The 13,333-nt window shown below is 35.2% G+C and overlaps 3 protein-coding genes across 6 annotated transcripts; all 3 read left to right on the forward strand.

Moving 5' to 3' along the window:
* Positions 1-84: 84 nt before the first annotated feature.
* LOC108002904 (molybdenum cofactor biosynthesis protein 1) lies at positions 85-3,014 on the forward strand. 3 transcript variants are annotated; one of them, XM_017064885.3, is made up of 8 exons: positions 85-225; positions 361-478; positions 538-705; positions 782-1,008; positions 1,108-1,332; positions 1,423-1,657; positions 1,785-1,835; positions 2,012-3,014. In XM_017064885.3, exons 1-8 carry the CDS (start codon positions 136-138, stop codon positions 2,596-2,598), a joined length of 1,701 nt encoding a protein of 566 aa, XP_016920374.1. In that variant the 5' UTR covers positions 85-135; the 3' UTR covers positions 2,599-3,014. The 3 variants fall into 3 exon arrangements, with proteins under 3 accessions (XP_016920374.1, XP_028524995.1, XP_016920375.1); XM_028669194.2 differs by having other exon boundaries at positions 1,785-3,014; XM_017064886.3 differs by lacking the exon at positions 1,785-1,835.
* Positions 3,015-3,519: 505 nt separating this feature from the next.
* Positions 3,520-7,624, forward strand: LOC108002729 (V-set and immunoglobulin domain-containing protein 1-like). Of its 2 annotated transcripts, none has more exons than XM_062071667.1 (6): positions 3,520-3,992; positions 4,356-4,516; positions 5,531-5,741; positions 6,174-6,324; positions 6,569-6,714; positions 7,099-7,624. In XM_062071667.1, exons 1-6 carry the CDS (start codon positions 3,905-3,907, stop codon positions 7,197-7,199), a joined length of 858 nt encoding a protein of 285 aa, XP_061927651.1. In that variant the 5' UTR covers positions 3,520-3,904; the 3' UTR covers positions 7,200-7,624. The 2 variants fall into 2 exon arrangements, with proteins under 2 accessions (XP_061927651.1, XP_061927653.1); XM_062071669.1 differs by lacking the exon at positions 3,520-3,992 and adding an exon at positions 4,962-5,077 and having other exon boundaries at positions 4,017-4,897.
* Positions 7,625-10,111: 2,487 nt separating this feature from the next.
* On the forward strand, positions 10,112-13,333 carry LOC108002742 (dynein light chain Tctex-type 5). Its single transcript, XM_017064572.3, has 4 exons — positions 10,112-10,374; positions 10,461-10,544; positions 10,689-10,885; positions 11,105-13,333. Exons 1-4 carry the CDS (start codon positions 10,258-10,260, stop codon positions 11,268-11,270), a joined length of 564 nt encoding a protein of 187 aa, XP_016920061.1. The 5' UTR covers positions 10,112-10,257; the 3' UTR covers positions 11,271-13,333.

Consider the following 13,333-nt stretch of genomic DNA (forward strand, 5'->3'; position numbering starts at 1 on the left):
GATAAAAGAGATAACATAAATAGTCGTCCATCTTGAGAAATCTTGAATTATATAATTTTTTTATTTTTTTATATAAAAATTATTCTATTAAATATAGAAATCATAAATCATATTAGTTTTTATTAATTACGTTAAATGTTTCGAAAAATTAATATTACGAAATCGTTTTTTGGTGTTGTGTATTCATCTACAGAATCATTTGTTACACCATATGTTTCACGTAGAGTAAGTTTTTCTGTGTATCGAAAACACAGAATTAATTAATTATTTCTAACTATTTCTAATATTTATAAATCTATACAATTTATTGCGTGACATCTATTGCAGAAAATTTACAAAAATTATATGTATTTTATTTAGATACAACAATTTAGAGATCAGTTAAATAATACGCATAACAATGACATACTCACAGATTCATTTGGAAGACGTCATACATATTTACGTATTTCGATTACCGAACGTTGTAATCTTCGATGTAAGTAATATTTATAGTTTTAATCAAAATAATTTTGTGATATGTTACATATGTTATAGGCTTATATTGTATGCCAGCAGAAGGAATTAAGTTGACAAAGAATGATGGTATTTTAAGAACAGATGAAATAATTAAAATAGCTGATTTATTTGTAAATGAAGGTATAAATAAAATACGCTTAACTGGTGGTGAACCAACTGTCAGAAAAGATATTGTGGATATTATTGGTAAATTATTTTATATATAATATAGTTATATGATATATATATGTTGAAATCTTATATCAATATATGATTATTATAGCTGGTTTGAAACAGTTATCTAATTTAAAACAAGTTGCAATTACTACTAATGGATTAACATTAACACGTCAGTTGCCATTTCTTCAAAAAGCTGGATTAGATGCAATAAATATTTCTTTAGATACTTTACAAGAAAATCGTTTTGAACAATTTACCCGTAGAAAGGGATGGTCTAGAGTTATGGCTGCAATTGATCTAGCTATTCAATTAGGTTATAATCCAGTAAAGGTGTGAAACAATTAAATGAATTTATATGAGTACATTAGTATAATAATATGAGAATTTATATTAGTATAATAATATAATTATATATAATATTTATTGTAGGTGAATTGTGTTATAATGAAAGGTTTCAATGATGATGAGATAATTGATTTTGTTAATTTAACAAAAAATCGTCCGATTGATATACGTTTTATTGAATATATGCCTTTTCAAGGAAATGAATGGAATCAGAATAAAATGGTTTCCTTTGAGACTATGAAAAAATTTATTAGAGATATATATCCTAATCTTCAACGTCTTCCAAATAAATACAATGATACATCTAAAGTAAAATATAATTTAAAAAATTTCATTGAATAATTTAATTTATATATTATATTTTTTATATATTTTATTAAAAATTTAATTTTCTTTTAGGCATATCATGTACCTGGGTTTACAGGACAAATTGGATTTATTACATCGATGACTAATCATTTTTGTAATTCATGTAATAGATTAAGAATAACGGCAGATGGAAATTTAAAAGTTTGTTTGTTTGAGGGAAAGGGAGAAATATCTCTTCGAGATGCGTTACGTAGTGGAGTATCTAATGATATTTTGAAAGAAATGATCGGACAAGCGGTGCAACGTAAAAAAAAACAGCATGCGGGTATTAACTTTTATTTTTAACTTATATAATTAAGATAGAATTATATAAGATTACTTTGTATAATAAAATATTAAGCATTTTATCAGGCGATAACGTTTATATCTTTTTGATAATACGTATGTTTCAGGAATGTTCAATCTATCCCGCATGGAAAACAGACCAATGATTTTGATTGGAGGTTAATTAATATAATATAATAATTAATATAGTATTATAAAAATTGTAAATTAATATAAAATAATGTATTAATACTTTAAAAAGAAGCACAAACGTTATCGCTCGAATCATTGTTTATAATCAATGATACAATTTTAAAGAGATCATAAGCTTAATTTTATTTGTTTGTGCTTACAGTTAAAAAGAAACGTATTCATCTTAAAAGTTATAAAGATATAAGGAGACAGTATATAATGGATTACATGGGACTTCGATTTAAAAATGATATGAATAGAAGACTATTTTCCTCATTGTCACATGTAGATCAAAGTGGCAAAGCAAGCATGGTAGATGTAGATTCGAAAAACGAAACTAAACGTATTGCAATAGCAAAGGGAATTGTACAAGTTAATTCAAATATAAGCAAATTGATAGTTGAAAATAATATAAAAAAGGGCGATGTATTATCTGTGGCACAATTGGCAGGTATCATAGCAGCGAAACGTACTTCTGATTTGATACCTTTATGTCATCCACTTCCATTATCTTATGCAAATGTATCCTTACATTTAAACGAAAAATTACATCGTATAGAAATCACAGCAGAAGTTAGATGTACTGGAAAGACTGGTGTAGAAATGGAAGCTTTAACAGCCGTAAGTATTGCGGCTCTAACAATTTATGATATGTGTAAATATGCAACTTCCCCAAAATATATAAAAATAACCGATATCGAATTAATTTCAAAAACTGGTGGTACAAAGGGTGATTTTTTTAGAAAATAAATATTTTATTTTAATAGTATATTATTATACACACATAACATATGCATAATATAATATAATATATAAATTTTGTATCTATGTATAATCAATAAGGATTTAAATAATTATACAATTTATTTTGCTCAATATCCATTGAATTATATATAATTTTACATGATTATTGTTGGTAAAAGAATTATTAAAATATATGAATTTTATAATATATATTTTAATTATGTTTTCTATTATAAAAAAAATTATATGTTATACTTATGTAACTATGTACCTGCAAGCATAAAAAATAATGATATTCATACTATATTTTATTACTGAATTTATATATACAATAAGTAATACGATATTTCTTTTATTTCATTGAATAATAATTTTGTTAAACAATTGTTAAATTATTAAAATATAAAAAATTATTAATCTAATATTTTAATTTTTAATTTAAAACAATTTTAATTAAATATCATTTCTTTTATTTCTTTAAACTTTCGAAAATTAACATGATAAAAAATTTTTGAATATATTTGATTTTAATTTTAGTAAAAAATACAAAATCTTAAGAATAATTAAAGTGCGATTAAGAATAAATAAATGTATCGTAAAAAATATTATAAAGTGGATTGAATCGTTGGCGCAATCGCAAATATTAGAAACATTGCGAGGCGCCACTGCACCCTGATTTTAACCTTTTCCTTCCCTCGAATAGGAGTAGCTTTCAGTATTGAAAACGCTATCGAAGCGCGCTGTTCTCGAAGGTGTTTCATTATATTTTCAATGATCGTCAAAAATTAGTTAAATTAATAAATTTTTTATATATTCTTTCATTTTACATTATCTTTTAAATAAGTACAAGAATATTGAATATCACTTCTTTTTCTATGAATAAATTTTATTTATTGATGTTTATGAAGATAATAAGTTTCTTTGAAATAAAATTTATTTCTTCATTGAATATGTGCAATTTTATTTTTTGATTTTTTCTTTTTTGTCGATCGAAATTCCTATTATTTCAATGATAAAGATTGAACGAAATCGTGTAAAATTGCATAAAATTACAATACAATTATTATTTCGCGACGGAATTAAAACATTTATGATTTATGTGAGTAAAAATTTATTTTATTTATATTATTAAAAAAGTTAAAATATCATTTACATGACTATCTCGAAGAAGTTGTTCAGGAAGTGGAGGACGAAAAATTATAATGATCGAGAGATGATCGAGAGATCATCAATAATTTTTGAAGATTTGTTAGAATTTGAAAGAAACGAAAAAGGCAACGAATGAAGATGAAAGAATTTCATACGTAAAAAAATGGCACCATTCCATGGCATGGCCCTTATATTGCTTGGAATCGGATACCTGTTACACGCAGAACCGCCAAACGGTCATCGTACTTTAGGTACAATTAATCTCAAAGTGTACAATTTGAAAAATTTTGATTTTCGTTAATCGAATTCATTAGTGTGAATTAATAATACGATTAACAATCGATTTTCGATCGAACAAATTAGCAAATTTTATTTTCATTTTTTCGATGTATCTTTTATTGAAATTTTGTATCACGTGTTGGTGTTACGTTTAACGGAACGGTAAAATATCTTTTATCGGCAAAACTGAAATTAAAAAAAAAAAAAAATGGAAAATGTTCTTCGCCGCTTTAATCCTTACGTTATTTCGAATATAATTCGGATAGATTTAAAGGACGTAGAGACGTAGTAAATGAAATTTTTGCTATGATTCAAGCGTGATACTTGAATTCTAGCGGTGCAACGATTCGATGGGGAAAAAACCGATAAAGGCGAACGGTCGCAACGAGGTGCGAAGAGGACGTATTTTTATAAAGACTCGCCCCAAAAAGTGACCGCCGTTGTGGGACAAACTGTTGTGCTGTTGTGTCGTGTTAAGAATCTGGGAAATAGAACAGTGAGTTTCACGTTTCTTTGAATAGTAGTGTCACTTTGCACGCTTCGCAATTACGTTACAGACTTTCGAAACAATAACGAGAGGAACTTGAATAAAACAACGTTATTTTATTACAACACGTTCAGTTGGATATTAATGAGGTCACGTTACGCCACTTACGATTATTGTGCGTGATATATTTCCATTCATATTGTATATGGGAATTATATAATTTTTCATAATTATATATTTTACATTCATTGTATAATAATAAGAAGTGAATCATTTCAAAAACTTATATTACTTATATTACTGCGAATTGGTGAATTAAGATCCCATGTTATTCGAAATGGATAATGCCATAGTTAAAAAGTATAACTTTTACAACCATGATTATACAAGGTATGATTATATATTAGAAATTTAGAAGATACGAAATTAAGTTGCTTAAAATTTTCTGTTATAGAAATTTCAGTAATCGTAATGAGTAACGTGATGAGAAGTTTCCGATCTCTCGGAGAAGATCTAAAAAATGGAACGACGAAATATGAAATAACAGTTCGTTCTCGTTCGTTTCTCTATGTAAATCTTCAATTTGTTTTCATCGTTAATTAAGATAAGACACAGTATTACCGCCGCGAAACACGCAAAATTTTCCCTCTCGTGAAATTATTTCTAATGTAATTTCCTACTTTTCTGATTAACGAACGATATATATATTTTTCTTTACGATACAAATGTTTTTATTTTCAAACTTGGTTTCACGGTAGAATTAATCTTTCCTCGATAATTTTAATTCACTTGTACACGAGGAGAGGTCTCGGTTTCAAAAAGATTACTCATGATTAATTCTGGGATCGTTAAAATTTTGTAAAATTGAATTCGTAAAAAAAAAAATACAGCAACGAGAAATATGGCGATCGTTAACTATTTCGTGCATATTTCACAGGATAGATAGTTACGAAACGAGTTCGATATCACGGGCAGTTAGCGGGCGGCGAAATATTTCCATGTCTCATTCGGAATTTGTCCCAGGTGTCTTGGATTCGAAAAAGGGACTTACACATCTTAACGTCCATGTCAGTGACTTATACGAGCGACGCAAGATTTAAGATAGTCGGCAATCCGGAGCACGATGACTGGAATCTGCGAATAGATTACGTTCAACCACGGGACGATGGCATTTACGAGTGTCAAGTTAATGCAGAACCCAAGATATATAGGGCGATTACTTTGAAAGTTTTGGGTGAGTTTCTGTCGCTTCCCCCTACTCCAGAAACGGATGTTATTATTCTCCGCGAAAAATCTTTTATTTGAAATGGCATAGGATTTACTATCCTATTCTGTAATATTCAATTTATTATAATAAATATCTTGAATCGTTCTTTCTACGCCAACAAGTTTGTTATCTTTCGTTATTTTCTTTTTTTTTTTTTTTTTCATTTTTTTGGTTTCTCTTCAACTTATCCTAGTCGCCGGCCAAAATGGCGAAACAGTTATGAATAAATTTCACCTACTCGCAACATCTTTTATTCATTGATTCTTTATTCATGTATCTCGGCTCGAAGTTTCGGTCAGATCTTGTCGTGAATTTCTATGCCCAGACGGATATAAACTGTATATATTGAAACCTGTTAGTTGAAACCTTTTATTTTTTTCATCATCTTGCTGACGCCAGATGTGCAGGCAAAGATCACGGGGCCCGAGGAGGTGTACGTGAAAAAGGGAAGCACGATCAGTTTAACATGTATCGTGGACGTGCAAGATATCTCTCCGAGTAACGTGACTTGGTACCATGCCGGTGCGATGATCGATTTCGATGGTCCAAGGTGTGTGTTTCCGTCTTTCTTTCTTATTATTATTATTTTTTTTTTCTACTCGATTTAAGAGGAAAAAAGAAAGATAAAGGAAAGAGAGGCAAGATGACGAGTCGATCGCTACAAATCGTTTTCCTTTCGAGAAAAAAGAAAAGGAGGGGGGAGGGGGGATAAAAGTAGAGAGAGAAAAGCGTCGACCCGATATCCGATCGGTTTTATCGGAATTCGTTCTTAATAATGTCTTTACTTTTGACAGGGGTGGCGTTTCCCTGGAAACGGAGAAAGGTAAGAACGGGACCACTAGCAAGCTGCTAATAACGCGCGCCCAGCATGACGACAGTGGTAATTACACGTGCGTGTCGAGCAAGGTCGCTGCGAATGTGATGGTACACGTGTTGAACGGTGAGAATAAAATAATAGACTATACGACTCCCAAGGAAGAGCTCCTTCGTTGAGAAGAGAAGAAAAAGAACCTATTTTTTTTCTTCCGTCAAATTCTCGATAATTGTTCAAGTGATATTCGAGATATTTTAAGAACATTTCGCGAAAGATTCTTATCGTTTCCATCGACTCATCGCGTTCCATCATATATATATATATGAAAAAAAAAGTGGAGGAAGAAAGTTTACGAGTTTGATTTGAACGTTTAAAAAAAAGGATGCGTAATTTTCTCGAACGTAAATCGGAAGCTTGGTTTAAATCTCATTTAAAATTCGATAAAAATTTTTCCCTCTTTCTTCCTAGCGGATAAAGTACACGGACACGGATAGTTTTTCTTTCTTTCAGGTGAACATCCTGCGGCTATGCAGCACGGCGGAACCGGGAACATCAACAGGAGGGTGATTTTGTTCAGCCTGGTTCTGCTAATGGACACGATATTTCGGTGAACGAAACGGACGAATTTCTTCATTGTCCGTGCCTGTTCCCGTCAAAAATCGTCGCCACCCGATCGACATCGACGAACCAATGACGCGCATCAGAGAAGGGGAGAGAGAGAGAGAGATATCCCCGTGATTTATGAGCTTCGACGTTCACCGTTTCGCGCGAACCAAATTTTTCTACGAAATCGGAAAAACACCCGCGAAAGAAGATGATTCGCGTCGCGCCGTCGCGCCAACGATTTGTATCGACATGTATCGAACATGTGTGTCTTCTGACCACCATCTGACTGTAATATTCTTATAGAATAATAATAAATATTTCGCGATATTCGTATATGTGTACGAGAAAAGAAAAAGAAAAAGGAAAAGGAAAAGAAAAGAAAATAAGAAAAGGATTTGTTTCAATAGATAAACAACATCTGTTAAATCGACACTCGACTTCATTTCGTTCGTTTGTCACATCGCGGGTAAGGCAGCCCCGTCGCAAACTGCCGCTCTTCGCTCCTCCCACCACGCCTCCCTCTCCCCTCCCCTCCTCCCTTTCCTCCTTTCTCTTTTAACGACGAATGGAAACGAAGCGTGGCGGCGCTCGTACGAAATTGGGTTTTTTCAATTTTAAGTTAATTTTCGTGTAACGCATTGGCGTGCACGATTAACCGGCTTACACGCATTAAATCCGGGCCACGTTTTCCGATAATGGGGAAGGGATGGGGTTCTGAAGTCCGGCACACAGCGTCCCTTGAGTGGAGAGAGGGAGGGGGGATGCTGCAGGTTTCATTTTATGCAAATCGGGAGGGGGAAGCATCTGTTGGGCGGCGGGGACGCGTGTAAATTCGAGGGGGAAGATCCCCTCACGTTTGCTTCTCTCTCCCACCAAGAATCGGCAATGCCGTTATTATTTACGAGCCAACCCTTTTTTTTTTATCTATGAGATTATGAAAGTTAGGATTTCGAAAAGGTAAGATTCGTTCATTCGGATTAGATCTCGCCAAAGCGAGACGGTTTTGCAACAATTTTGCATCCCTTTCTCGAAAGTGGTTCCTTCTTAATTTCTGAATTCAAGTCAAATTCGTTGGTTGGAGTTAAAAAGAGGGAAAAAGAAAAAGGATCGAAAATCGATCGAAAGATATTCAAAAACGCGTTTCGTTTGATTTATAATATCCCCATGGTAAAAAAAAAAAAAACGTTAATCGTACGCCTTTAAAGGATGAATCTTTAAAGCAAGCGAGCGATCCTTACTTATCCGCGTATTAAGCGAACTTGAACTTTAACGAGATTCCGAATATCGTTTGTTATATACGGAAGTTAAGCCCTCGAAGCGAAGCGTAAGCCGTTGGTCGATAAGGGTCGAGCCGAGTTTTGCTAAATTTGCCGCGGAAAGGAATAGGATTGATTCGGGAGTTTCTAAGTTTCCTTCCTAGAATCATCTCGAGTGGTTGCGACTTAACGGGACGATAATCTGCAGAGCGTTACCAATCACAGGAGAGGATTGCGAATTATATCGATCGATCAAAATAATCTATATATATATACAATTATTACCGATTGAACGCAATTGAGATTGGAGCGAGAGGAGAGAGGGAGTGGTGGAAACTTGCGCGTTTACAGTTAAGTTTTCTAGAAAATCGATAACAACCAGCCATTTTTCTCCGTCTTCTTATCGTTAGAGTCCTTCTTTCCTCCCCCCCCTCCCCTGTCCCCATTGTCGACAATTCTATAGTTTTCATTGGGAATGGGATCAACGATGGGTGTCACGTAACAGCGAGGAGGGAATGCAAGTTGAATTATACGAGGGACGCAGCGTACACGCAAATATCGGTTTTTATCGAGAGAAGTCGTTCGGCTCTTACGAGTCCCCTTCTTCAACCCTTTTTCCCGTAAGAGATCGTCGCAATAATGCCCGTTGGCATTAAATCAACTATGAATTTTACATCCGATGAAAAATCGAAGTTCACGGCTTCCTCTCGTTTCCCATCCCAAGTATCGTATTTTCGAATCGACAGGTGTTCCTTTAAGAAAGATAGAAGAGGCCTGTGTACCTATCTTATCGCTTTGGGTCTCGAATAATTTTCGCGATTAATCGGCGATGCATCGTAAAGACTTTTCTCGCTTTTCTTAGCTACGAAACTACCATCGTTTCGAAGAGAAAAAGAGTTTCTTCCTTTTTTCGATTCGCTTTGCGAAGAGTCAAGTAACGCGACGTGATCAATCACTGTAATTTCCAACTTTTCTTTTTTTTCTTTTTTATTCCAAGATTCGCGTCAATCGCGAATTTATTACGCTCCGATAGTAATTCTCATCCTATTCTACGTATTCCGGATGCTCTCTTCGATGCTTTTCCTTCTTGCTTTTCGTATTCGACAAGCGGTAATATTATTTTGGAATAAGTAATTGGTCGGGAAATATATATATATATATATAGAAGAGAGAGAAAAAAAAGCGAATAAAGAAAGACAAAGAACGTTTCTCGTTTCTTCTCTGGCTCGTCATCTCGATAATCCTTGTTTAAAAAGCATAAGACGAGGAAAATTGAAATAGAATATAAATAGACGGTGATTTCTCGAAGACTTGCTTTCGACGTCTTCTTTCCTCGTTAAGCTTCTTACATTCAATATAAATTAAGAGTTGCGCGCTGTATTGTTTGTTTTGTCCCCTGCAATACGAACGCGAATCTCCATCTTTTGTTATTCCAATTTTTTTCGATCGAGAACCATCTTTCCTCGAAACATGAATCGCATCTGTAGTTCGAAACTATAGAAAATTATATTTACTATATACACACATACGCGCGCACGCGCACACACACACACATATCCGTAATACGCAGCCAACGAATCGAATCGGTGAAAGCAAACGAATAGCGAAGCGCCAAAAGTGGCGCGTGGCGAATGTGACAATCTCCGAAACAAATGGTAGAATATCGTTTCTCTTTAGTTTCGTTTACAGCGACACAACTACCAAGGCCTAACTTCATCTTCTACGATATATACAATTCATACAATTTCTTTTGTTGTCAATTTTTTGTAATCTCGAATCTCGTGTTTTTAAACCGTATTTTTCAACGATGAATCAACAACAAGGGAAGCAAACCAGCGCAGAAACTCGTTCCGCGAAAAGTTTAAAAGTTTCAAATCCTAATTTGCAGAAACCTGGTAGTTTAAGAGGTGTGCAATTTAACGAGGTAAATCGAAGGGCGAGCCCCGATAAGGATTATCAATCCGATTGTTCATCGTCGATTTAACAACGTTTATATATCCTTTTCTTCAGGGTAAAAAGAGGTTAGGTTCGAAGAATTCAGGTACGAATTCGGTGAGTCGAGTGTTTTTCCATAAACGTACAGATCGGATGAAGGTACGTAAAAGGTATTAAGATTAAGAAAGAGGATACCGAGCTAACGTCTATGAAGTATTCCTCGAAAATACGTATAGTATCGAAATGAGGGACAAGTGATACAGGTGATTAATTGACACCGATGATTCGATGAAATACGCTCAGGTTCCCAAGTATCAGAATACCTATCGGCTCGAATCATTTAATCCCTTCAACATAGAAGTGGTCGATAACATGGTGAGAGACACGATGGAGAGTAAATTGTCGACGGTGACGTCCTATCATCCAAATACCATGGCCAAATTGTGCTGCGAGATCGACAACGAGTTGCAAAACGCGCTCCTCAAAAAGGATTACGATAGGTAGTAACGCTCTGCCTCGTTCACATTTTTTTCACGAGTTATAAGCGAAACATTGGATGTCAAACGATTCTCTCTCTTTCTCTTGTAAATTTCTTCGTAAAATCACCTCCCTGCTTTTTTTTCGATACGAGAGCGTGACGAACGTTTCGTTAAGAAATTAATTATTATTGATAATTGATGGTGGATTTGATAACTCGTTTATTCTCTTTTGTTTACAAGGTACAAACTAGTGGTGCAGGCGACGATAGTTCAACGTTTCGATCAAAGTTTACACGCGGGTTTTCAATGCCTTTGGGACGTGGAACGAGACAATTATTCGTACTACGTTTTTCAAAACAACCATATTTACGCTTGGTGTTGTGTATTCGCCATATATTACGAGTAAAAATTCATCGTTCTCCGGTTAAATCGCGCGGACGCAATATGCTCGATATACGTTACAATTTCAAGCTAATTTCTTTTTTTTTATCTTTCTCTTTTTTTTTGTAACTCCTGTGCGTGATATCATCCGACACCAGATTACATAATGGCGAAAATATATATATATATATATATATCGCGACTTTTACGAGAATTCACATACGAATACACGAGCGTCAAATTTGTTTCGGCTTTTTTTGCGATCGCGCATCTGACAGCACAAATTCTTTTTTTTTATCGCTCGAATATAAAAAATTATACAATAAATAATTTCGAAAACTGTACATCAAACGAGAAAAAAAAAGAAAGAAAGAAAGAAAGAAAGAAAGAGAGAGAGAAAAAAATAAAGGTTTCTTTCGATCGATTATAAAGTAACAGCGCGGTATTAATATTTATTAGTTTTACAACTCCGCCCTTTTCTCTTCCCTCCTCTTCTGCCCCTCTCCCTCTCCTCCCACCTTTCCTTACCTTCGGCCGTCCCCGTTCGGTTTTTCACGATGATTTATCGAGAAACTTTCGTCCACCCCTCATCGGAATAATAGCCGGCCGATTTAAAGTTTCGGGAACATGTCCGACATTTTTATAGATATTCGCGGACTTATTGGAACATCGAAGCCACGATTTCACGATCCGTTCGACGAAGAGAGAGAAAAAGGACGACGACGGAGAGAGGCGGCTTTGTCTCTTGTCTCACTGGAAGATCGAGGATCGAAGGTCGCATTCCGTATTCTCTTCGTCTTATCGAATGATTCATCGCCGAGTCGAGACGAAGGGGGGAAAGGGGTTAAGAGAGGGCGGAACGGAAAGGAAAATGAAAATTCGTGGCGATATATATCATCAGTGTCATTTCGTTTCGCAAGACGAATACGTGGTCTCTAACATTGAAACAATGCAGTTTCGAATATTGATCTATAGCGTTGCCGATACCAGGACAATTTCCTGGCCGATAGATTTTTTCCCGTGATACGATTAGAAGAAATATAAGCGGCGCTTTAATGACCCTGCTGGAAATTACGGGGAGGGGACGTGTGGCGCGTCGTTTGGTTAAATTAATGGTGCAATTTCGGGTCCTGTGTTTCCCTGAAACACACAACGTGCGTGCTTTCGGGGAGAGTGGGGAGAGAATGGAAGAAAAATATATCGGCAACTCACCGGATATCCGATTATCGGTGAATATGTCGTGTTTCGTTCTTTTTTCCTTTTTCTTTTTTTTTTCTTCCTCGCCACGATTTCCATAAGTCCTTGATATAACCGTTGCTCAACCTGAACGACGCGTTGTTCTTTGGGCGTTACGGCTCTAAGATTTATGCGGTTGCATCTGGACGGGGTTGAAATTGCTTTTCCTTTCGATGTCGTTTCCTGGGAAAAAAAAGTGGAATAAGAAGGAAAGGGGGGAGGGGGAGGGGAGAAAAAGAAGATTTATTCGCAGCGCGTTTCGTTTCATTTACGTCGAAATCTCCATCCTCCCTCCCGTCTTTCTGTTTTGCCCGTCGAAAACTTGGAACGATATCGCACCCTTCCTCTCTCCAAAACGATGATACGAAAAAAAAAAAAAAAAAGAAAAAAGGAAGGGAAATAGAGATCGCGTATCGTTTCGACGCTTAGAGGATCGGTGCACGCACGAAGAGAAATTTACATTCGTAGAAGTTTGGACGGTGACGGAAAGCAGTCTGTGGTTGCAAGCAAGAGGGGGGAATTCCGACCGCCTTCTGGTTTTCGACAGGGAAGAAAACTTGATCGACGTCAGGTAGCGGGACAATCTATCACCGAAGCTGGCTCTGTTACTGGCTTCGACGTAAAATCAATGCAGATTCTCATTTCCATGTAAATTATCCTCAACACATAGGTCGGTGTCGAAAGCGGGAAACGGACAGTCGTTGCGGACGTACGCGCCGCGAGTTCGCGCGCATTTTTTTCCTCGTGGGAAAATTTTTGTTCCTCGTTCCTTGTAATGTCGGATCGGCCGTGTCGCGAGGAAACATGACGCGAAAACATGATTAAACTTTTCTGATTAAAAAAAAAAAAAAA

Source organism: Apis cerana, linkage group LG2, assembly GCF_029169275.1.
Source record: "Apis cerana isolate GH-2021 linkage group LG2, AcerK_1.0, whole genome shotgun sequence".
NCBI lineage: Eukaryota > Metazoa > Arthropoda > Insecta > Hymenoptera > Apidae > Apis > Apis cerana.